The 26,284-nt window shown below is 40.7% G+C and overlaps 2 protein-coding genes across 2 annotated transcripts in view; one reads left to right on the top strand and one right to left on the bottom strand.

Annotated features, from left to right (window-relative positions):
• FAM185A (family with sequence similarity 185 member A) overlaps window positions 1–9,138 on the bottom strand; it is a 49,289-nt gene extending 40,151 nt beyond the window's left edge. The window contains exons 1-2 of the mRNA XM_084272477.1: window positions 8,576–9,138; window positions 1,158–1,267 (exon numbers count right to left, since the gene is read on the bottom strand). Of these exons, the coding sequence (XP_084128603.1) occupies window positions 1,158–1,267; window positions 8,576–8,954 (489 nt within the window). The 5' untranslated portion in view covers window positions 8,955–9,138. The remainder of the gene's footprint in view (window positions 1–1,157; window positions 1,268–8,575) is intronic.
• Window positions 9,139–19,729: 10,591 nt separating this feature from the next.
• CCDC146 (coiled-coil domain containing 146) overlaps window positions 19,730–26,284 on the top strand; it is a gene marked incomplete at its 5' end in the record, with an annotated part of 68,682 nt that continues 62,127 nt past the window's right edge. The window contains one exon of the mRNA XM_084267963.1: window positions 19,730–19,885. Coding sequence (XP_084124089.1) covers window positions 19,730–19,885 — 156 coding nt within the window. The remainder of the gene's footprint in view (window positions 19,886–26,284) is intronic.

Raw genomic sequence — 26,284 nt, 5'->3', positions numbered from 1 at the left:
GCCCATGAAATTAGTTCCCTTTCCTCAGAATCCTTTTTCTATGACATCACAATACATTTTTGACAGCTCTGATGGCATGCTGTGATTGCTGTCATTACAGCTGCCCAAAACAACCTCATTTTCTCATAGTACATAATTGCTCATGCACTGCTGTTACTATTATGTAAGAGCAATTTTTAACCAAAGCTTTAGACGGCAGTATCACAAATAGTACTATTAACTTTTAGCTTTCCGTTACCTTTTAAAGAGTAATATGATCAGTCACACAGAATCTGGAACATACAAGTTGTCTGTAATTCACCGAATATGGAGTAAATCTAGCTCTAGTGTATAGTCAACTTCACCTGAAGTTCACTTTCCTGTATGTGTGCTATAAAAATCATCTCTTATCATGTACACAAAAACTATGTAAGTTTTTTTTTTTAAAATCTCAAAAATATTTAAGTGTACATATTATGCTATTTGAAAAGATAGTCTTTAGAATTTCTACAAATTCCAGCAGGTACAATCTCAATCACTCAAGTGCATTTGATTCCAAACACCACCTAACCCCAATAGACTGATTATTTCCACAAAAGCTTATGTCAGCAAACACGAAGTTTTGACATTGGAGAAACAAAGGTCATAACCATGATATATACAGTATTTATCATATATATAAAATACAGTCAGGTATTTTGGATGTGTAATGTGTAACTTCTGATTGAAAATTAACCTAAAGAATTTGTTGATAGCACTGATATAACAGAATTATTAAAAAGAACACAGGAGAAAAAAAACCCAAAACACCCAGCATACTGCAAAGTCCCAACTGAGCAAGAGTAACCATTAAAACACCAGACAGGAAAACCCAGGCTAGCCTTTTTTTTCTCTTTAACTTTGAGGGGCAGGCAGGGCTGATATTAGGCTCACTGCTGTCACTGTTTCTGCCAGTTTGGGCTATCACCAAAGTGTACCTGGACTTCTGACTTCACATTATTTACTGTCATTGATTTTGTGTCGTTATTGTATGCAATAAAGGTGAGGTGCTACACACATAACATTTAGAAATATCAGAGTACTTCTCATGTCCAGAACTAGTATTTAAGTTGTTAAACTATATTTCACCAAACAATCCTTTTTAGAACACTGATGGAGTGGGGGAGGGTTCTTTGTACCTTTATTGACTGCAAGACACTAGTCCCCTTCTCCGTTTCTATTTTGCAGTTTTCACATTCTATTTTCTGGATCTTCACGCAGCCAGTCCCTGATGTTTTGATATCCAAATCTAGAATTAAGAGAGTTTTATTAGCAACAGAATGAGGGGAATCAGGTCTATTTAACGTAATAGTTGATCACTTTATACAGTAACTACATAGAGCAGGGAGAAAAAAGCAGCTGCTTTGTTCGTAGAGTCTTCTTGCAAAGTTTGGACATTGCTTTCAACTGATTTCAACAATTGCCACTGAATGTTTTGTAAGCCTATGTATAGCTTCAGCAGGGAACATTAGGAGGCAGCAGAGTAACTGTAACCTCTGGCAAGGAACCAGCAGGGTGCGGTCCTGGAGTGAAGTTTTATCTTTCTTTAACTCACTCTCAAACTCCACCACACAGCTTCCTTACTCACCAATTCCATTAGACAATTCTCCGGAGTCGTTTGGGTACCCTGACAGGGGTGTTGGGGTGGGAAGGTTTGTAGCTTGAGACCACGTGTAAAGAAATAAGACCTATGTATTTGTGCTGTTGAATCTTGCATAGACTGAAAAGAGGTTGTAGAGAGGTGGGCGAGGATCTCTTCAGCCAGGTGACAGGAGATAGGACAAGGGGAAATGGCACAAAGCTGCACCAGGGCAGGGTCAGATTACATGTTAGGAAAAAAAAATTCACTGAAAGAGTCATCAGTATGTGGAACAGGCTGCCTAGGGAGGGGGTTGAGTCACCATCCCTGGATGTGTTTAAAAGACAGGTAGATGAGGTACTTAGGGATATGGTTTAGCATAGGACAGGAACTGTTGGACTCGATCTTAAAGGTCTTTTCCAACCTTGTAATTCTGTGACTTATGCTGCTTCAACTAACAAGCACCATAAAACAAAAACAGGTATAGAAGAGTTCACATGCATCATTCTTCCCCAGCCTTCTGGAAGGCCTGACTTATCCCATGACATGAATCAGCATGTTTGCCTCTGAATCACTGCACCTTACTACTGATAATAGGTTTCCACAAAGAGAAGCCACTAGGTCTTACAGATAACTGTTACCAAGGATGTAGTTTACGGGCTCATAGTGCTTCACATGAGAGCAGCAAAAGCATTTTTCTGCCACTTGAGCTCATCCCTGAGTTTAAAGAACTGGGAAGAGGTTTGAGAATGTGCAGCCTGGGGATTCTGACTACATTAATGATCATTAAAATGAATGGTCACCATAACGGGCAAAGGATAAAGGCAGGAGAGGAAAAAGCAGGTTTGTTCTTCTAAGGATAAAAGACAAATGAAAAATTGAACAGAAGTTAGAAATGCTTGCTGCAAGACACACAAATGAAGGACAGAGAGCTCACAAGCCTACTGCTCTCTTAAAAAAAGGAGATTAACTGGGAAAGTAACCTTCTTTTAAACACCTGTGAAAGTCTTTCTTCCACTTCCACTATCCACTAAGATGAGACGAATCAGTGTATATAGAACAAAGCTCTGCCCCAATGAGACACCCCAAGTCAGACTCCTGGCACAGTAGAGGCTGAAGATCAGTACTGTCATGTTGCTGCTCAAGACAGATGCTGGAATCACAATGACGGCAGCTTGCAGACCGTGAAGACAAGAGACTAAGAGCTCCAACTAACAATTAAGGGAATTCTGCCACCTGAAAAACCAGGAGAATCCAAGACACAAAGCTAAAACACTTTACATCTTTGCTGCAAGAGTGCTGTCCTACTGCCACAGTAAGTTAAGAGCTTAAATTTAGTGAAGGATGAAGACTGTGTTTGCAGGTACCAATTCTGTAAGAAAAGGGGACTAGAGAGGTGGACTGGATAAGCAGGTTTTCCAGAACACTGTTTAATTTGCAGATATTATGTTCTTAGCCTCTTCATAAGACTTCCAAAAAAAGATATACTCTGGCCAAGATTTTAATCAAACTATGGAGTTTACTTAAATCTAAGAAACATCATACATGTTTTGAAGCACAGAAGCATAAATCCTCGGAACAGGACAGGCAGCTATCATCAGAGACTCAAGGGACAGCACAAGTTTATGTTTTTCAAGCCTAGACAGTTTCACAAGACTAAAAATGTCTGAGCTATTTCAGTTTGATTGATACTAATCTACAGGTTTTACTTCTCAGTGAGCAGCGGGACTGTTCAGTTCCCAGAGAGACACAAATAGAGGCACTCTCCAAAGGTCCACACTTGAAACAGTATGTCCCAGTACTGCCCAATTTACCCACTGGAAAACTGCCTGGTCCTTGGGAGGTTCTACATTCAAGATTTTTGCTACTGCACTTTATAAAAAGAAAGAGATCCAAAAGCCAGTTTGCCTGTGCAAATCATCAGCTTCAATCAGCTTGATACCCTCTCAACCTTACTGGTTCTGTCAAAGGGAGTGAGGAAAAGGTTTAAAAGCAGTCAGCTTAGCCACAAGACCAATGTAGGCTTCTATAAGAACAAAGTTAACAAAATTTTCTGATCCAGCAAAGCATATTATGGCCATCATCTGAAAGGTAGAGTAGTAGCTTAATCCTTGCTGTATCAAAGATGAGTGTCAAAAGAGGACACAGAAGTCGGGGGATTCATGTGCATGCAGTTAAGAAACACCAGGGATTTCTGGAAACATGCTCTGTGCCTTCATCCTCTGCAGAGTCACAGTGCTTTGCTAGCCTTCATAAGGCAGAAATTGGGGGTCAAGGAAAAGAGTCCCTCCGTCTCACAAATAGGCTTCCTGAATCAAGGATAAATGATGGGCTAAAAGCTGGATAATACTGCTAATGAAATTTCAACAAGCAATGAGGAACAGGATATGATCCATTTCTGTGCCAAAGCTCCAAAACCAGCTAGTTTGATTCCTCCTTAGCAGAGAAAAAGGCTGAAGCCACCTTCAGCCACCAAAACCTTGAAGAATGCAGGAAGATCCGAGGCACAAAGGACTTGTGTTCAAAATAAGTAGACGACTGTACAAAGAGAACTTTGGTATCAGAATACAGGCAAGGGTACCCCAGAAATACCACCTTAAGCTGTAATATTTGAAACAAACTGGAGAATTACTTATTTCAAAAGTGACTCAGTAACCCTGGAGTACTAGAAATACTTCTTGATGATACACTTCTCTGCTCAAAGAGACAGCTTACCAGTGAGCATGCATGTAAAATAATTCAGTCCAAGAAAAACAATTTAGTGAGGTTATGAAATTATAGTATTTGCTACTCTTAAGTATGGCAGACTTACAGCCTCAGAGTAGCCCCCGATGATCTTTTTTCCAATTCATTAGTATGTTAAGACTACACTGTCAAAAAAGAATCAACATTTGCTTCTCTCACTAATGTTTACAAAAAACAAAAATCCAGAAGCAAGCAATCCCAGGAGTTTAGGTTCTCTTCTCATAACTAGGCAGAAAAATTAAGCAATAATAAAATTATGATTTTAGTAATTCACAGAAACATTTGAGACCCATACGTTCATTCAGTTTGCTTAGTCTGCAAGATTCTACAGTGTCTAGCCAAAAAGCAAAGCAATCTCAAGGATTTAAATAAGGCTAATGTTGAAGAGATTTCCCAAGCACAGAACTGATAAAAATAATTTAAAAAATATTAAAAAACTATGCTAGCATACAAGAGGGCCAAGACTAATATTGCTCTTGAGATATCCTCCAACCCAAATTATTCTATGATTCTAATATGATACCTACAAAACCCCATAAAAACCACATGGTAAGACAGGGCAGATGCTTCTCAAATTCTGATTATACAAGACTTAGTTGGGGTTACTTCCGAGTACAACAACCAGAAATCAAAGAGCTGGTTTCAGTTTTGATTAGCACATGCAACTCAACATGCCAAGACACATGGTTCTCTGCTCAGCACATAAAGACTCCAAACCTACAGCCACATGCCCACAGCTGTCCCTAAAATAACTGGCTAATGTATACATGTGACCTGAAGGAATATAAATAACCTATAGAAAAGAGAAATTAATTGACATCTGTCATCTGTGAAGGTTAAATACATCAGAGAGGATTATCAGATTGTGTATGATATTGGAAGACCGTACACAGCTTAAAACTAGACACTAAAACAGAAATAGCAGATCCTTTAGTACTTGCTCTACAGGTCTGCTTACAAGTTGCCTTTGGTTTAAAATGCACACTTAAGCTTATAATCTAGCATCTTCTGCACATGGTCTTCAGAGTCTGAGGAGTTTCAGATAACTTAGAGCTTCCTAGGTAAACTCCAGCCTAAATCGTGAAAGCTGTTAGGAAATGCTGCAAGTTCCAAAAACCAAGAAAGAACTTAGAAAACTGTAAATGCATTTGCGTCAACTTCTCACAGCTGAGTGACAGAGAGCTCAGAAAAAGTGGTCTACAGAACAAAGTTAACATCCTCCTCACGTATTCAAGGAAGGCCAGAGAAGAGCCAAAGTACTTGCAGAGTAACAACAGTTTCTCTCTGGTTCAAGATGTGCTCTACAAGGGCTAAGATTTTTTGCTTATGCAATGATATTTAATGGATCACTCTTTCTTAAACAAAGAAAAGGAACAACCCAATTACAAACAATTCAGAAAACCCTAAAACCAAGCTAGAGTTGAAAGGACACAAAGTAGAACCTGCCAAATAGCAATTCTACTTCCCTAAGTAGAAAAGAATTTTTACATTATGTCTCTGGGTGTGTCTGGATAACAGCCTGATCAGTATTAACATCATGCTAATTATAGGGTGACAAAGAGCAACTAGTGGAAAGGGATTATAATACACAAACTGTCCAGGGAACCTAAACTGCATGATCTTACCACAAACCCAAGTGAACTATCTTAGAAAGCTGCAAACTAATAAAGCCTAGTTCAAGAAAGAAGATTGTAAGGCAGTCTGCAGGGTTGGTTAACATTCAGAATATAAGAATCTCAAAGCCAGGATTCAGTATTGAGACTCCTAGGTACATTCCCCACATTGAAACTCTATGAGAGCTGATATTTTTCGCATGTTAATACATTGAATTTTACTCCAAGAGTAACACATAACAGTGACTTGGAGACCCTGAAATATTAAATTACTAACAGCTACAGCAACCAGACGTGGCAGGTACTAGAGAAATGAAGGGTAATAAATGGGATGCTGGGTTTCGGTCTGATTGTCTGTAATCCTGAGATGGACTCTGTGAATGTACCAAGGACAAGTCAAGTAATCTTTGCTCTTGCCAAGCAGCAAAAAAACCAAACAAACAAACAAAAACAAATCCAAAATACCACAAGAGTCTAACTACTGAAGTCTCCTCTTAGAAAAGACAGTCCTGCTACAGTTCAGTGAAAGAGTCAATGAATATATACGTAACAGCTGATCTGTTAAAGAGAATGAACTTGGATTTTCAGGTATCTTTGACAATATCCTTAATCCTATATTGTCTTTTAGCTATAAGCTTAAGCATCATCTTCAACACCATATGGGTTTGGAAATCAGCACAAACACCAAGCTTGAAAAGTTTCATTGATGATACTGAATTATTCAGACTAGTTAAAAACTCACTGATAATTGCAGAAAGATCTTGGAATTTCACACACTGGAATGATAAAACAGCAGGAAATTGAATGGGTGATATGCCTTGTGGGACTCTTCAAGAGGCCTAGAGTTTGCCAGGAAGTTCTCACCCCGATGCTGTTTGTATGTGTAATCCAACACTCTGAAGAGAGACCCGCAGAGGGGCTGAACTGCATGAGGCTCAGAAAATCCCCTGAGCTGAAAACAGCTGACAGGTAAGAGAAGACTCTGGTACAATATTATTTACATTTTTTTTCTCCTGTTTTTAACTTTTCCCTGAGCATCTCTTCATGACTACACTGGAGACAGGACAGTGGGCTAGCTGGACTCATGGTACAAGTCAATATGGCTAATCTAATCTTGACAGAGTAAAGCACCCTGAGGGCAGGGAGGGGAAGAAGCCCACGGTTTTATTTATATTAGCTTTAAGAAACAAGAGAGACCACAAGCTTTGGTAAACAGAACTTCAAATACCAACAGTGTTAAAAAAAAAAAAACTTGTACAGATGAGTAAGGCTAGAAAATGAAAGAGAATGCAGCTAGAATAAACCCACTTCTCCATCTTGAATGCTACACAGTTCATGTCCTTCCAAATGAAAACAAGAAAAATCCCCAAACCAAAACACAACGTAGTGGAATTGAAGACACAAGGGGGGAAATAAAATAGTAGAAAAGATAAAAGGTGCAGAAAGTCTTTGCTGTAAGGATTTGGAAAAGTCGCAACTGAAGGAATATAACATCATGCTCTGCATGTCCGAAGTGTCACATATGAGGCGTGAATAGAATGGGATTGTTCACCACTTCTCATACCACAACTGCAGCAGAGCATCAGATGAAAGCAGCAGTCTTGAACAACCACCTGTAGCAAACCAAAGGACCAAGGGTTTTTTGTACACCAAAAAGTTTTTCCAGCATGGTAAAACTTACTCTGCACTGTACAGGCAAATCCATAGGGAAAAAACCCAAACCAACTGATCGATGACTAAACACAAATCTCTCCAGGTCAAGTTCTCCCTAAATGAGGGCTCAGTGACTGAAGTTATCCTTGCAAGCTTGCCCTCCTCCTTCCCTAAACTGAAACGCACCATCAGTGCTCCAGTCCGGCATTGATGCTTATTGGCTTCAGCCACTGCAGCTGCTCTTCCACGTTGTCTGTAGGTTCTGGACCAGAAACCCTGCACAGATTTTTGCCTTGTGCCCCACGAGATAACACAAGACTTGTACTAAACACAGAAACCCTTAATGGCATTGTTGTTACCTTCCAGACTTTGTAGGTTCCTGCTGAAAGAGCCGGTAGGCCCAGCAGCCCTCCTGGGCACAACCCCTGCGCTGCGCACCCGGGCTGCCTGCGTCCCGGCCGAGGGGCTGGTACTTCACTTCTGCGGCACCAGCTGTCAGAGCAACAGCACAGACGAGCTCGGGGTGGGGGGGGGGGGGGGGGGGCACATGTCTCCGGGACATGGTCTAGAGGTGGCCTAGGCAGGGTTAGGTTGTGGTTGGACCCGGTGATCTTAAAGGTCTCTTCCAACCCAGGTGAGGTTCTGTGCGCGGCAACCACCACCCACCGTCAGCGAGCCCGGCATCCCAACGCGTCCGGGCACGCCACACGCCAGGAAACGCAGGAAACACCCGCGAACCTTTTGAACTTCCTTAACTACAGGCGGCACGATGCCGCTTCCGAGCGTCCGCTGCCCGCGGCGCTTCCAGCCGAAGCGGCCGCAGTGCCAGCCCGGCCCCCGGCGCGCCCCACGGGAGGCAGCGATCCCGCCTCCGCGGGCTCCGCGGGCCAGCACGCCGGGAGGGGAGGGCAGGCCCCCGGGCGCGCTGCCGCCCCTCCCGCCGAGGGCCCCCCCGAACTTCACCCACCGAACTTCACGGGTGTCCGGACGTCCACGGCCGTCTTGCTATCCACGCCGTCTGCGACGATGGCCATCTGCTCCAGCGCCTCGTCGTACTCCACCCGGACGCGGTCCTGCTGCCGGCCGCGGGGCGGGGCGCCGCTGACCGCCACTAGCACTCGGTCGGCGCCCGGGTAGCGCTGCGGGTCCAGCGGCCGCACGCTCACCTGGCAGGGCAGCCGCACCCGCAGCCGCCCCCGCGGGCTGACGGCCAGCGCCCACTCCTGAAGGGGCTTACGGCCGTCGGCCTCGGCGGAGCTACAGCCGCGGCGGGGGACGAGCGGCCACCCCCACCTGCCCGCCGCCCGCGCTGCCAGAGACCCCCAGCGCGGCGGCAGCGCCCTCATGCCGCCCGGCGAGACTGCCGGCCCCGAGAGCCGCGGCGGAAGCCCCCTGAGGCGAGATGGGACCGACAGCCGCTCCCCGCGGCGAACGTTGGCCCCGCCTCGGCCCCGCCAGGTCACGTGTCGCGGCTGCACGCGGGGAGCGGCACCGGGGCGGCTGGTAAACAGGCGGTGGCCGCTGGCGCGCTCCCCCGGCACCAGCCCCACCCATTCGCCCGGAAGACTCCCGGGAACCGTAGTTCGCCAGCACGCGGAAAGAACTATAGCCACCCAACCACGAGCGACCCCAGAGGCACTCAGGGACCTATCAGCGAAAGGGGAAGGCGGAGCGTTTCTGTGCTCTGCTTCTATTGGGCAGCGGGTTCGACCGTTTGAGCCAATCAGAAGCGAGAGTGAGGGCCGGGGGCGGCCGAGGTAGGCTGCCGGAAGCGAGCTGACGTCGCCATAGGAACGGGGGACGCCGCTCGGCCGGGCGGGGCCGGCAGCGGCCGCAGAGGTAGGGCCCTGCGGTGGGCCGGGCGCCGGGGGCTGCGCTGCCTGGAGGGACTTGCGGGGGCAGAGGGCAGGGGAGGCAAAAACTCCGACAGGGCGGGGTGGGGGGCGGGAAGCGAACCCGGCGGCGCAGTGTCTCCCGCCGCCACTCGGGAACGCCTCGGTGTTTGAGGAGTCCCGGGATCCGGGGCCCACCCTCCCCGCCGGCGTCCCGAGGTGCTGGGAGTCTTTCCCTCTTCCCCTGGGGCCCAGGGGGCTGCCATCTCGGGGGTGCTGAAAGCAGGTGCCTTACGGCCCCAACAGGCTGGGAGCGGTGGGCTGCAGCCTGCTCAGCTCCCTGGTGCTGCAGCCTCTGACTTGACATGAGGTAACACCGGCCTGCGAGGAGGAGGCAGGGAAAAAGAGAGGAATGGGATGGGAGAAGTGACAGGGCTTTCGCTGGCAGCCTGGGCTTTGTTATGCTTAAGCCTACAGGGAGATGACATGTGTTGAAATGTCCTCGGGCAGAGAATGAAGACGCAATTTGGCAGCTGTGCTAGAGAACCAGTTTTGTCAAAAGTGGTATTGGAAGCTCTGAAATTGCTGTCTGTCAAGACACTGCAACTACCTAGCAACAACTACAAACATCAGTGTGTTATGTTGTTCTCAAACTAAATCCAAACCCCAGCACTATACCAGCTACTAGAGAGAAAATTATCCCAGACAAAACCAGGACAGTCAGATTGGGTCAGCTGTCCTGGCTGTGTCCCCTCCCAAGATCCTGCCCATCCCCAGCCTGGTGGTGGGGAAATGTTGGAGAGACAGCTTTGATGCTGCAGAGTGCTGCTCAGCAATAGCCAAAACACTCATGTGTTACCAGCACCTTTCTATAGAGCATAGCACATGAGGGCTGCTATGGGGAAAGTTAACTCCATCTTGGCCAGACACAATACAATTCCACGTGTTGGTTTTCTTCTTTTCCAAAACCAGCCAGGCTAATCGTGCAATATGATATCTGGTCATCAAGCTCTTTTCATCTCATTAGCCTCATTTCCATCTTCATCCCTGTGTCTGGCATTGATTACTTGTGAATCGAAATAAGGTCTGAGCGTCCAAGAGGAAAGAAGATGGCCCTGGCTTTTTGGTCCATCTGTAATTTTCACTGGAAAGTTTAATAAAGGTTGATATTCATCAGTAAAGCCCTTCACGTTATTTTATTGGCTTGCATTATTCAGTCTCTAAAATCATTACTGAAACATAAAAGAGTCAGCCTGACTCTGATTGCTTAGTATAAAAAATACAGTTCTAGGAAGACAAAAATGTACCAAGAAATATCTTGGGACGTGATAGGGGACAGAGATTTTTTTTTTCCTGTCTTCAGAAATAATTGATTTTTTGAAAAAGTACTACAAAATTCTCACTCTTGAGACCAGTACATTTAAATGTTCGATCATTTGTCAGGGAAACAGTTGCAGACCTGTAAGAACTGTGGTGCAATGCACCATAATTCCACTAGATGACATCCAATACAAAAAATAACTCTATTAACTTGCTTTTCAAAGGGAATCCTGGCTGGTTAGCTGAGGCTTATGGCTGTCAGCACTTTCTCCCCAGAGTCAGCGCTGCTGTACCTTATCACCGTATTCTACCTCCTCTTCAATGCTGGTGCTGCTTTCCCACTGCCCCCTTTTCCCCCAGTATCTTGGTATTTGTCACTCCTCGTGGAGGCAGAGGTTTCTCAGGTTGGGCGCTGTACTATGCTGTGCTTCATATTCAATACTGCTGAGTTTTGCATAAGTGAGAATTTTGTTCGAGAAACCATTCAGAGACGTTTAAGCCTTAACAGTGTATATATTTCACAGTTTGGGGCGGGGGGGGGTTGCTTGGTTTGGTTGTGGGGTTTTTTTTCCATTACATACAGCCTAAGTGTACTTCCATGGCTAAAAATATTGAATAAAACAGAAAAATGTAATTGCTGGGAAGAAGTTCTTCTTTCTCCATACATATGAAACCTCATGTTTCTAATGGTTTACTTATGCCATCTATATTTTGACTATAACATTGATTTGGTTTCATTTTCATGCTTATAAATGTATTCCAGCTGATCCCATATGGGCTGGTGTGGCACGTTAGCTGAGTCCAAGAGTCAAATAAGATTTGTTTTCATCTTTAATTTTCTAAATTGTCATTTGCAGGAAGATAAACTATATCAAATGTATAAATAAAATTTGATCACAGCTCAATTTTCAAGATGCCTGCATGATTCCTTAATGAATTACAGTGCTTTTTAGCTGTTTTGCCAGATATTTACTTACAATGTTGTTGTAAGCCAAAGAATATTCTGTATTTCATGCAAAAGATAAGAAAAAGCAGACCTTATTTTTAATTTTCTTTACTGAGGGGGTATGTTTTAATAAAATAGATTTTAATGCCAAAGCATTATTAGAGGCATTTAGACTAAGGTAAGTGCAAGTGAGATTTCAAGGCAAGAGGAATCAAATTAAAAGGATATATACAGGAGAGGCTGTAGGAGGAATAATTTTTTCTAACTTTTATATTTGGAATTAATTGTAGCATAAGATCAGGCTGCTGCAAATACACACAAGGTATAAACTTATTCTGCCTGGGCAGGACTAAATTCACCCATTTGCTGTAGTTGTAATGAAGAAATAACATGACTTTGCTGCTGAGGAAGCTGGGGCTGCCCTGCAGCAGTGTTCTTGCTGGTGGAGCCTCATGCTGAGGCTCCTACCTGCAGCTGCAAGGTCACTGCTTTTCAACTTGATGTTCAGCATTTGGGCAAGGTGCACCACACACAGGGTAGCTGTTTATCAATGTTCCTCTCTATCACAAGGCTTAAGAATGTTGTAATCAGGATTTTTTTTTCCAGGTTTCTTAAAATTTCTCACGTGTTTCTATTATGAAATATTTGGTTTACACTGATTTGGTTCATTTGGTTTTATTTTGTAATTTGTGTTTTTTCAGTGATGTATTTCTGACCTGCTTGCTTGAGCCTTCTTAGCTCTCAATGTGTGGCTAGCCTGCAGTGGGTAGGCAAAGCATCTTTTGTTTGTGTTTCCCTTGGCCTGTTAGTGTGTGTGAGAAGTGATGGAAACCATTTCTTCTCAGGGGTGGCGGAGAGAGGCGGTCTCCAAAGCACTTTGGATTTCAGGGATTTTTTTTGTTTGTCACGCTACCAGAAATTTTCTGAGGAAAATAAGTTCCTCATGGAAACCATGTGAAAAAGGAAGTGGTAAATCTTACCATTCAGATTCTCTCTCTCTTAGCCGTGTATAATCAGAACTCCAGCAGATCAGATAAGGCCTGTGTGTGGCTCAGGGTGATTCCATCCCACAGACTTGAAAACAAGGGGAAACGACAGAACGTATATGAGAAATTGTTATGCAGTTTAGGTATGTGGTGTGCTCTCTTGTTTCTCCAAAGTAATTACCTATGAGGTTGTACAGTCTAAACAAACAATCCATTCTGAATTACATGCATATCGTGATGCCCTATTGTACATGATGTAATTTTACAGATTATTTAATGTTGGTAGAGCTTTGTCATTTAAACACACATCCCTTTGTGGTGAAGGACAGGATCTGCCAAATTAAAACAGAAGTTCTGCTGCTTACTAGACTATAAGCTTTAACTTTAGGAAAGAAGTATTAGGAAATAAATTTTTAGAGAATGAAAAGATCACCATGGAGATTGAATAAATTCACGTTACCTCTATGTTGTTGTTAGTAGTAGTAGTAGCTTTCATCTTTTCCCTTCTCCTTGAAGAGGATATGGTAGAACTAGAAACGTTTTGGAGAATGACAAGGACAGTGGAAGGCAGTGCAGGGGTTCCATGCTAGTGACAGCAGGTAGATTGGCTTCTTCAGACTAGAAAAAGGATTATCAAATGAAGATATAACATTAGAAAAAAACATAGTGGCATAAAGAGGTTGTGATTATTCAGTGACTCAGGCAGTAAAAGAACTATGTGGCATCAAGGAGCCTGATTCAAACCAAACACAAAGCACTGGTTGCTCACACTGTGCAGAAACAACGCGTGTAATTAGAAAATCTGTGTTCCCCAGGACTTTGCAGATAACTGAAAGTTTTGCAAGAGTTCCAGGAGGGAGGGGATGGATCCAGGGAAGCATCACCACACTGCGATTGTCCCTCCCAAGGCATCTGGTGCTGGCTGGAAGTATGTAGAGTTAGATCAGTTTTTGGTCTGAATAGAATCATAGAATCATACAATATCCTGAGTTGGAAGGGACCCATAAGGATCATGGAGTCCAACTACTGGCCCCACACAGGGCTGGCCAAGTCAGAACATGTGACTGAATGCATCATCCAGATGCTTCTTGAACTCAATCAAGCTTGGTGATGTGACCAGTTCCTTAGGGAGCCTGGTCAGTGCCCAACCACCCCCTCAGTAAAGAACCTCTTCCTAACATCCAACTTAAACCTCCCCTGTCACAGCTTCATACCATTAAACAGCTTCACACTGACTAGGCATCACCATTCTGATGTTCCAACTACAATATAGAATTTTTCTAATTAATTCAGTGCAAAAGTCTAAGTCAGTTGTCTGGTTTTCAGAGTAATTTTGGGGGTTTAAGATTTGTGTCTGCAAAATAAGGAAGCATGAAGATGTAGATAAATATCCTGAGGTTTAAATTGGATATCAGGAAAAAATTCTTGACTGAAAGTGTTGTCAAGCACTGGAACAGGCTACCCAGGGAAGTTATTGAGTCACCATCCCTGGAGGCATTTAAAAGATGTGTAGATGTGGTTTACAGTCATGGTTTAGTGGGATGTGGCAGTGTTAAGTTTATGGTTGGACTCGATGATATTAAGGGTCTTTTCCAACCTAACTGATTGCATGATTCTGTGTCCCACTGTTCAGCTGAGGTTCTGTTCATTGCCTCCCTGCTCAGGGTACTGCCCCTCTCTCCTGCCATCCTCTCTGCCTGCAGGCAGACACGAAGGTGCTCCTTAGCAACTTCCAGTCAAATCAGCCAATTGAGCTCATAACATCGATTGAAATCATTCAGACTTCCTTAGCTTATTTTCCCTGAGAGAGTCATGAAGCTGTTTTTCTGGCAGATCAGTTTTGAGGAGGAAGCTATCTCCTTCAAGAGAAGGAAATAATATGTAACATCCACGGATGCAGCTGGCTAGGGAAGATCTGTTTCTATGGCCTCAGCTCAACTTAGTGTGAATTTGCACCTATTTGTTTAAACTTGGCTAAACCTTAGACCTGTGTTGTGTTAAACAAAAAAAAGTCTCTTGTAAATTGGAGCATTCATGTCTCAGTACACAACAATTTAATTAACCCATCTTTAACTGGAACAGGTCAGAACAAAGAACAAGGGATGGAATATATTAAGAAATTGGTAATTTCCATCAGGAAGGCAGGTAGCACACATGTCATGAGTAATGTACTATCTGTGAATCCAGTCGTGAACCTGCATGCGATACTAATAATTAGCTACTTCCTTAAATATTTCCATTGGAGTTATTTGGACCACCTAAACAAATAAGTGATCGTTGTTTTAATTGACTTAACAGACTTCCCAGCCTGGCCTGATGTGATCAGGCTGAAATTAGAAATTACTTTGAATATGCATTCATACAAAAGTTTTGCAAAAATAATTGAAAAGGCATTGTTTTAGCACATACTTTTCAACATACAATAGGGGTTTTTTGTCTCCAGTAATAGTAATGTAAATAGTTTAATATTGTAATGATGAATTCACACTTTTAATTCTGTAACAATGGCAATGAAAATTAATAACTACCTTGAGTAGTGTGTTCGGTTTTGGGTCCCTCACTACACTGAGGTGCTGGAGTGTGTCCAGAGAAGAGCAAAGAAGCTGGTGAAGGGTCTGGATCACAAGTCTTATGAAAAGCAGATGGGGGAACTGGGGTTGTTTAGCCTGGAGAAAAGGAGGCCGAGGGGACACCTTATCACTATAACTACCTGAAAGGGGGTTGTAGCCAGGTAGATATTGGTCTCTTCTCTCAAGTGACAAGAGCTAGGACAAGAGGAAATGGCTTCAGGTTGTGCCAGGGGAGGTTTAGACTGGATGTTAAGGAACATTTCCTCACTGAAAGGGTTGTCAGGCACTACAACAGGCTGCCCAGGAAAGCGGTTGAGTCACCATCCCCAGAGGCATTTAAAAGACATGTAGATGGGGTGTTTAGGGACATGATTTACTGGTTGCACTTGGCAGTGCTAGGTTGGACTCAATGTTAAAGATCTTTTCCAATCTAAATTATCCTATGATTCTAATTTTAAAGATGTAAAGCATTAGGATAGAGGTTGAAAGGGTTCATCAGTGTATTGTAATGAAGTTGATCACTTGAAGTGTAGTTCCCTGAACAGAGATTTTTATCAATTTTGAATCTTCTTAATTAGTCAAGTTGATGCATCTTCATACATGGAACTGCATCTTTTAATGTTCAGAATGAAATTTTACTACCTTTTCCATCTGTCAGAGTCAATGCAGCCAAGTGTCACCTAACTAGATGTTGCACTGACTCGAATATTGCTGTTTGCCAGAGAGACATTTAAGTAAAGATGCTGGCATTAGTCTTGGGAATCTGAGTTCAGGCTTTTCTTATTATTGCTGTCCTGCAGCTGTTTCACAAGAGAGGTCTCAGCCTGATCTAACCCGAGTTCCAAAACAGATTTGCAATTCCCTTTCTCAGCACTTCTGTATGTTGGATCAAGGCTGTGATATTATTTGTGGTTCTACAGTTTGAAAACATCCATATTTGTTGTACTATTCTGTAAATTTAGAACTCACACCAGCTTTCATTTCTGTTTGAATTAGCCTGTTGATCAAAATACTGCAAAAATACAAATTTTTCCACCTTGATTTTTGAACTTTATATATCCAATTTTGTGTAAATTGATTTTTAAATTTAATCATGTAGTAGGTAAGTGAGTAATGGAATAACACTGAATTTATTTTAATGTCCCACAATCATATATATCTTCTGTTACAGTCTGCCCCTTCCCCTCTTAAAAAGGAGTGGAGATTAGCACTTATCAAGCTAGCCAGGGCTGGCTAATTGCTTTCCTGTGTCTCAGCTGTCTATAGTTGTGTATTAACATAATATTATAAACTTCTGAGGCTCAGAAGATTGTTTTTGTTCTCTCCCTGCCCAAAAAGTTGGAGTCTTGGCAAGGACTCTTCTACTACTGTACTGCAAGGAAGTAAAAAATACGCATTTTTTGCATCAATGGTGTGTTTCACGTGCAAGTACTGAAAAAAATGCCTATAGCAGTGAAGCTCTCAGTTTCTGGCATTGATCTGCTTAGAGTTTCTGCCACTGTGTTTTTCTCTCTGTCTAAATTCTTCTGATAGGTTTAGAGAAACAAAGCAGCAGCCATAAAGATGAAATGCAAACGTTAAAATGTTCAGCAGTTCTTTATAGATGAAAAATTGCTCTCTATTTACAAATATGTATACATGTTTATGTACAGGATTTCAAAGTTTATTTCTTGGCCTCTATGATGTTTACAGTTGTTTCACAATGTTTTGACTCCTCCAGGAGAGATCATGAAATTGTGGGGGTTTTTTCCATAAACAAATACAGCCGCTGAAATCTCTCTAAAAGTCAAAATGTTCCTGAAGGAATTCCAAACAGCATTGAAGAAAGTCGTAACCTTGCCAATTTAAATTTCACTACCTTTGCAGACAAGTGACTTTTCAAAAGGTGGATACACACAACAGACCACTTTTATATCCATTTCCCCACCACAATTACAAAAAGAAATTATCTATCTCTTAACTGTCAGCTTTCTGTCTCTGGAATGCAAAATTGCTCTGGTTGTTGCACTGGAGAAATCTAGCATATACTATTGAAATATTTTCAAAATTTATTTTATTACAGTTTTAATTTTGATTATAGTCTACCCAGGGGGGTTGTGGAATCTCGTTCTCTGGAGATATTCAAGACCTGTCTGAACGCCGACCTGTGCAATATGAGCTAGGGAGCTGCTTTGGCAGGGGGGTTGGACCTCTCGAGGTCCCTTCCAACTCTTACAATTCTTTGAATCTGTGATAATAAAAAGCTCTCTTTTAAAAGATAAAAAAGTCTCCCATATGTTATGTGAAAGGCTGAATGTTATCAAGATTGAATAATTTGAGGTGGGTTGTGCATCTTTGGCAGCTGATAAGGGGTTTATAATGATTCTGTCCTGCAGCAGAATACAATGTTCTCTGCATAATAGTTATTATGCATAGTAGTTAATCTAGAAAGATTTGTGACTGTCTGGTAAACACTTGCAGAAGTTGGCAATCTTTCTCCCAAAATTTTGAACTAAAATACTGTGATACTGACTTGTCCTTTCACTTGATTTACAGCCAACTGTAGAAGAAATTCTTAAAATTCTCCATGTATGCTCTGTTTCCACTTCCAGCTGTGCTTTGCTCTACAAGCACTCTATGGCTGCCCTATCTTACTATGTCATGCTAGGATTTCTGGGTTCCTCAAAAGTCCTTCTTCCCTCTTTTCCCTCTGAAAGATACTTTTTGCCTCTCTTTAGTCATTCCACATCTCTTAAGTCTTTTTCCTGAAATGTTTGTGTCTTATTTCACGCTGCTTTCATGCAAACAGTCAATATTTGGAAACTCTTTGAATATACAAAACTCTTAAGATACTGTTATGCCAGAAGATGTTTCTGACAGCTATTAATTGGCATTTGATATAGTGACAAGTACTGACTTGTAAGACATGGATGTCTTAGAAGGATACCAGGAACTTTGACTCCTCTCATACTCCACCTCCCATTTCCCTCTTCCATCTCAGCATTTTTACACATCTCAGACAGGTCTGATGATTGATGCCTGGGAACATAGTTCTCAGGTGCTGGACTGAAATATTAAACCCAAAGTGAAGTTACATGACATTATAGTAACTTGATGAGCTTAGGTTTCATCTTGTTCAGATGTAATTAATAAATGTCCTTGATGTCTAGCTCTTCTTAATGCAAGAATCTTAGAGGTTTATATTCCTAAATAAGAGCTAAAAAATGTATTTTTCTCGGATATTGTAGGAAAGTTATCTTTTCCAACAACCTTACTCATTCCAACTTCCTTTTTATTTCTCTCTGTCTAGTTATTAAAAAATTGTGTTACCTAATTTGTAAAAGACCTTTCTTCAGCATAAAGCTTATATCAAAGCTAAGGTTATGAAACTTGGATTTTAGCCTCTTTTAAAGCTCCTTCTTTTGGCGAATTAAAAAGGGATCCCACACTGCACTAGGGACCAAAATGAATCCTTTGAGTTTTATTATTGCTCTTGGATTAGTTCACTTGGATGTTTTTCAGGATTGTATTATTTTAGCAAATACTAAACAAATAACCTGTACATAACTGACATATGAATACTACATAAGAGCTCAGACATGAGGAGATCTCAGAATAAGTTTTTTTCCAGTTTTTTTCTACCTCCTCTTCTCAGATATTATATTATGTTTTCTCATTTATATGGTTTCAGGGTTTATTTGTTGGGTTTGTTTTTGTGTTTTGGAAGGGGTTTTTTTTAAGTATGACTGTGCAATGACTTACGGATATGAATAACTTTAATTGCATTACTTACACAAGCTAGACCACTTCTTGTCCTTAAGATCTCTATGTTCTGTGTAGGCGTTCCTTTTCTATGCAATTACTCCCTGCAAGGTCAAGGGATGCAGTGAAGCAGGGATGCAGTGGGCTTGTGTTGTATCGAGAGAAGGAGAACCACATTCTTGGATTAGTTTTAGGGAAATGACAGACAAGTTCTTAGCAGTTGCACCTAATGGAGTCCCATCCACTTGGGGATTCCTTTACAAGCACCTGCCTGAGGGCAATGGCTGGAGTCCCAAGTTTAATAGATTTCAAAATTCAGCTGATCAAAGCAAATCAATTTAGTATTGAAGTTAGCCCTGTTTTGAACAGGAGATTAGACAGAAAAAGCCCAGAGGCTTTTTCCAGCCTAAATATATCATCCTGGTCTTTAAGAAATAACCATTTTGCATGTTATCTAACATATATGTGATGGTAACATAGACAAATATAAGAAAATTTTAAGAATGCTCAATAACAGAGTGATAGTGCAGTCTCTTTCATGTCTTTGATGAATTTATTATCATAGGCACAGCCAGCTTACGCACATTATGACTTTTATTGTTTGAATGTGGGTCTTGCATGTCAACGTTGTGTTTACACTGTGTATTTATTTTGCATAGTCACATATGTTCTGGGATCTAATTAGGTGTATTTTGGTATCTGTATTACTTTCTAGAACATCAAACAATGAGTCAACCTGGTGAAGAAAGTTCCAGTTCTAGTGACCCAGAATTGGAAATGGAGGAGGAACAACCTATCTATGCTCTAGCTCCAACTGTTTATAGCCGAGATGAAGGATCCACTGATGTAGCAGCAAGTCCTGCATTTCAGTGTTTAGATGAGGTACGGTGCATCCCAGCTTTCTCTATCTGTAACTGCATAGACTGTCCACATCAATCTAAAATGTATACTTTGTTGTTAGCAGTTGAAGGTTGCTACTATAGGCCATCCATAGTTTCCCTATTTCTTCTCTTAATTTTTTCTAAATCATAAGGATATTTTGTGAAGCTGAAACATATACAGGGCATATTCTTGCTGGGGATGGTGTGCCTAATAGCTAAGTGTATGTTTTTTTCAGTGATAATGGTCTTAAGGGGAATGGTAATAGAGAGGGCTTGATTTTGTAGTATTCTAGCTATAGAGGTAATTACATTCCGATTTTTAGAAAGCCTTAATGGCGGCAGGAAAAATACAAGGTAAGTGGCTCCTGAGGCACTAATAACTGATGACAATAGAAGAAAGCTTTAGGATCTCTCTTTTGCAGAATTTTCTGTGTCGTGGAAACTTTCAGAATGCTAAAAATATTTTAGAAGTTAATGTATCGAATACATATAAAACGGAATCCTAAAGATGTAGTGCCACAAGACACATTAAGAGACCTTATAATTCAAAATTTACACCAAAGTAGATTCTATGCAGGTGTTTGTTTAATTTGTTCTTTTAAACTTTTGTTGCTGGAGATAGCTCTCAGGGTGTCGTTTTCCAGCATACCATAATCATTAGAGGTTTGGTGGGATTTTTAAATTTTCCTAAATCACAGTTTAAATTTCCTTTGCAATGAACAATGTGGCCTTCTTCTTGGCTTTCTTCTTGCCTCTCCTGCAGTGAGAGCAATTATTTTCTGCCAACTTTGTAACAAGCACGTACATCTCTCATATCGTAAGCAGGCCTATGGACTTCAGATTTTGTTCATGCTTCATGTTTGTCCTCAGTTCTTTAAGTTACTTTACTTGCTTTCTGGATCTGTCAGATCAGTTGGCTGGTCCAGCTCGCTCACTCCCTGCATTGGACCTAAGTTCAAGAGAAAGAAAGGGGAAAGAATTTGTAGCAAAGAGGAAAAAAAAGGACTTCCCCTTTTCTACCCTGCTGTTAGATCACACTGAGTATAGCATGAAGCTGCACAATCTATAATCTCTGCTGCATTCAAGTGAAGTGTACAGGAGGAAGAGATTTTCACTTTCAGTCCAGTACCAGTATATGGTGAGCCCACAGCTTCCAGTACTGTGACAGAAAATCTTATCAGCCTAAGGCAGCTGCAAAAGTCCAGGACGGCTTAACCCTCAGAGACAGCTTATGGAAAACTACTGAAACTGTGGAAACCTTACTTTCTCCATAGATTTTCAGTTGCGATAGAGTATGTCTACAAGAAGCATGCGTCTAGTACAAGATGTATTTACCCTCCACCCTTCCTCAGATAAAATAAAACTAAATGGTGTAACATGCTAAAATGTATTCTACATTTCTGCTTTGCTTTCCTTATTTTTAGTCACAGTGAATTTAATTTTTTTCTAGACTTATTCTAGAAAATGATCAGATCATTTGGCTGTTGGCCTTTTTTTTTTCTCAAAAAAATCTTCCCAAAGAGGTAATTCTGCATGTCAAATTTAAGGCCAACTTGTTTAACTCTGATAACATCACAAACCATTGATGGGAAATACAGGGTAACCTTCGTATTAGGAGTGGTTCCAAACTTGGGGAAAAAACATCCAGTGGAAAAACTGAAGTAAGTAATTTGCATAAGATTTCGTAGCGAGGTCTTTTGGTCATTTTGTCAATTTTTGAAGGGGAAATGTGACTCATTTATTCTTAGTGTAGTTTTTAACAGTTCGTACTTGTGTTTTATGGGTCAATTTGGCTTTTCGTGACTTATTCACATTTCTTCTTTTCCACTGACATGTTTGTTTCCCTTTGAACTTTATACATAATTCAGGAATAAATACACAACTTCAGTCACCATAGAGGTTTTTGCACTGACACTGGTTTCAGCTTCTTGGAATAGCTTTCAGAATTTTTCCACAGAAGCAGAATAGTATTATATTATCTCTGGTTTGCTGGCTATTCATTTATGCCTGCATAGCAGAAAATACGTATCAGAAGGGACACCTTTCGATATAAAAGGATGTATTTCAGCACAGATAAATCCCTTCTAGCACTAAACCTTCCAGTCAAGCCTTTCTTGTGTTTCTCATGGAAACTGCAGATTCAAATATATACATAGCAAGAAATCAAAGGTACACACTCTCCTTCATTTTTAATAACAAATAATAACATTGTTTAGCCTTGTGGGTAAGGTAAAAATATTAAAAACTGTATAGAAGTCTGAACAAAAGCCACTCACTCCATCATGGCTTCTTTTAACCAACTGCTTTTATTTCTGACTTGGTTGACATCAGCATAACTGAGTACTGCCAGTGCTGTTGATTAGACTGTCAGATATTCATAAAGTGAACTTTCCACTTATTTTAGCCTTTGCTGTCATGACCTTGAAATAAAGACCTTTGCTCTAACACTTCTAATGGAATTTTTTGACTAGTGAATCTTTCCTCATATCCTGTTTTCTTCTGGGGTATGCCATTAGAAATAAATCAATCTGCATCATGTTAATAACTTCCATGGAGAGTTACAATCTAGTACTTACGTGATGGAATAAATGTAGATGATCTTTAAGGTTCCTTCCAACCCTAACCATTCTATGATTCTATGATATAATACATTTTAACTCTTCCTTTATCCTTATATCATCCTTGTTAAAATGCTACTATTAAGACTAAAGCTGCACACCACTTTCTGAAATTGTCTTTTGAATAGAAAAAAGAAACAGAACATGACATGAAACTGGATTAAATGCTCAAGATGACAAGATTAAGCAGCATGAAAATAAAAAAGATTACTTAATAAATTGATTCTTGCCCACTCATAATTTTTGTCCTCGTAACTTTTGCCCTTCCCTGCACTGCATAGTAGCATTTTTTCCCTCTGGACACTCTAATTGTTCTTTCCTTTCCTACACCTGACCTACACTTTCCTGTTTTAATGGGAACACAAATAAAACACCAGCTTTCATAATGATGCTGTTGGTGTTAATCTTGTAGCCTAGTGTAGTCTTCAAGTCCTTTTCTGTTGTTTAATTTTTGTTGTTACCCAAATCACAATTAAATTTCAGACACCAAAAAGATACTTACTTGATACATCCTCCCAGTTTGATAGTGAACCATTGACAACTATGCTCCAGGAAGAGTTTGCCATCCCCTTTATCTTTGCAAAATTTCAAAGATTGAGTTGATGAATTGCTCCCAAAATCTACTGATTCATCTTTTTGATTTAAGAGACTATGAAAAATCCAACCTAGTATTCTTCAGGTTCTTTCAGTTAGAAGGAGAATTCAGTTATGGAGCCTGATATCTTTTAATTCTGTTTAGTCAATTCTGTTTGTATATAAATTAGGTATAAGTTACTCTATCACCTAATTTATAAAGAGAAATGAAGCTGATTGTATGGTAGCTTCTCCCAGTTTGAGGTCTTTTTCAGTTAGTGTTAACAGTTCTTGTTAGGCTTTACTCAAGAGTCAAATCTCTGAGCTTGTCTGTACTGTGCTTTTTCTTTCTCTTCCTTTTGTTGGTATGTTCTTGGGTTAGAAAGATAGTTGTTAGTTGGTGCAAATGTACACATCTGTTTTTAAAACAGTACCAGAAAAAGGATTCTGCCACATTTATATTGCTTGTCTTTGTGTTGTATGCTACTAGGGAGCTCTTCATAGTGTACTTGTGAATGTAAAATTCTTTACTATTTACCAGATTGAGTGAGGGGGTATCTTGATTGGAAGGTACTGCAATAACCCCTTTCTTCTAATGAATATTGTCTATTTATGTGCTAAATTTAGACCTGGAGAAGAATAAACTCCTTTGGGAGATTTCTCTGATTGGCTTAAGGCAGTCTTGCACTCTGTATCCTGTACAGGTAAAATGCTCTGTGCTCCCTGTCTGATAGCACCACCGAGTCTTTCAATTGTGCTTTTTTTGATGGAAATCTTCACTATCATGCTGCTTTTCTTTTTGCTGGTGCCACCATCCATAAGGAAGCAGAAAGAACCTTTCATTAATATTTTTCATTAGTATTTTGAAACTTGGAATCTTTCTGAGATGAATTCTGAGACTTCTTACCCCTGACTGGCAAAAGTGGTGAACTGCTAACAAAGATGGTAACCAAAATCCTGGTTCTTCTGAAAGCACAGAGCAAAATCTCCCTGAACAATATAGAGATAGAGACTTCAAGAAGTTTAGCTTCTGCTGATCTGATGCTGATATATATGGGTCTGCTTGCTGAAAGAGCTTCAAAGTCATGGAATGATGTGCATGTTCAGAGTTCAAATGTAGTTTAAGGGGGGAAAGGTACTTTTCATTTTTCTCCTTTTTCTATACCTCAAGAAAGAAGAGAAAGTCACATAGAGGTTGGCTACAGCTTTCAAATATAAATACAGAGAATGAGTAGTTGTTCTTGTATTTCTTTAGTGACATTCTGACATCTGACAATGCCACTCTAGAAAATAAGCCTTTCCCAATTTCTTTTGCTAACAAGCTGGTTTTTAATTCTCTCCTAACTCAGGTGAAATGGTAGGTGTAAACAAATTTCCTTTAAGGAAAAAAAGTTGATACAACTTTAAGTGAAAAACTTCTTAGAAAAGCTAGCTTGGCAGACTGACAGATTTAATTTATTTATTTTTATGAGCACCAATTTAATTTCTGTTCACCTACACACACTGTAATGTGCTTTCTACTCTTAGAAAGTATGATCATCAGTATATTTTTGTATGGTAACCATAGTAATGGATAATTTGTTTCAGTACTCTCCAAACATGAATGTGTTCTGTCAAAGATGTAAAAATCGTAACACAGCTGTTGAATGCAAACAACATTTTAAAAGTTAAGCTGATCCTGGCACACTCCACGTTACATGCTTCAAAGCCTCCTGGCACAACAAAAAAGTTGTATAAATATGTTGGCACAGGCAGCAGAGACAGATGTTATCTCCGCCTCCACAGATAGGAATCTGTCTGCTAATTAATTAAACCTTTTTTTAACTTTGGTCACTTGGGAAGTCAGCTATGTGAGATAGAGTCTGGAGGGGTTTGCAGCAGCTTTCAGCAAGCAAGCAAGAGTTTAGATAATGAATGATAAACTGATTGGTGGTTTTGATAGGAACGTTGATTGTTCCAATTGCGGTAACACCTGCAAAATGCTATAGAGGGTTGGAATTGCCTTTAAAGGGCAGGAGTGGGAACAGAGCCAGCCTAATGTTCTCGTTCTATTGAGAGATTGTTTTTACCGTTAGCAGGTGACATTGTGAGGAAACATGGCCAGGAAGCTGTTGCATGTCTTCAGATTATCTGGTCATGTCTGAAAGCATTTATGATGTGTTGTTTCTTCCATGCTGCTATGAAGTCAAGTGCAGATTTTATGCCACAGAAAGGAACTGCAGCTCCCTAAAGGTGCGAGGCTAGGAGAAGGAATAACCTTTAAATACATCATCTGCTTGCCTTTTGGCCATTTCTCAACAATCTCTGAGACTCGTGAGACTTAACAAGCCCAGCATATTGCTGTCTTACATCCCAAAGCTATTTCCCTCTTCTCCTTTTCTCACCCAAAATATGTATTTGAAACCTGATATTCCAAAACAGGGTGATCTTGTAATAAAACTGCGAGTCTACCTGGCCCTGACTTATGATCTTTATGTCAGCACATCTGTGTGGTGAGGAAGCCAGAGCAATGTTAACCAAGTGTATAGTCAATAAAAATGTCCATGGGTGCAGAATCTCCTGTTACATAAATTCGGTTACTTCAGGTGTTAAAATTGTGATTTCTAGCTTACCTGTTCAAAAACAGTTGTGTCTAAATACTCTTTAAGGAACAGAGCCTTAAATATTTGCATGAGAAAGAATGCTTATATTTGGGTTTAACATCAAGAGGTTGATTTATAGAAGAAATGAGAATTTCTGTTTCTCAAAGTGGATCCTATTTCCCCATAAAAATCATTGACTTCATGTAATTTCTTAAAAAATAAGCATGAAAAACCTTTTTATCTACTGTGTAATTCTAAATGTTGGTGTGCTATTCCAGTACAACTGTAAAGTGACATTTTGTCTTATTTACATGAACATAATTAGGTAACTGGTGATATTTTTTCTAGTTGTTATTTTCCAAACGGATTTTTCTTTTACTAAGGTCAGAAATATTTTGTGAGCAAGGACTTAACAAATAATATGATTTTGTACCCTGTTCTCATGACTTGTGTGAGGGTTGGATTTGACACATCATCTTAAAACGTTGTTTTCTGTATCTGGTTACCATTGAGGCTGATGGCCAAATTCACTTCTGGCAAAAGTATTATAACTCCATAAAAGTTTCATTAAAGCTGTGAATTGAAGAGATCAGTTTTGTAAGTGGAATTTTTCCATCTAGCAGGCCC

This window comes from Gallinula chloropus (assembly GCF_964237585.1).
Source record: "Gallinula chloropus genome assembly, chromosome: 1".
Classification (NCBI taxonomy): Eukaryota; Metazoa; Chordata; class Aves; order Gruiformes; family Rallidae; genus Gallinula; species Gallinula chloropus.
This window is presented reverse-complemented; position numbering and strand designations above follow the sequence as displayed.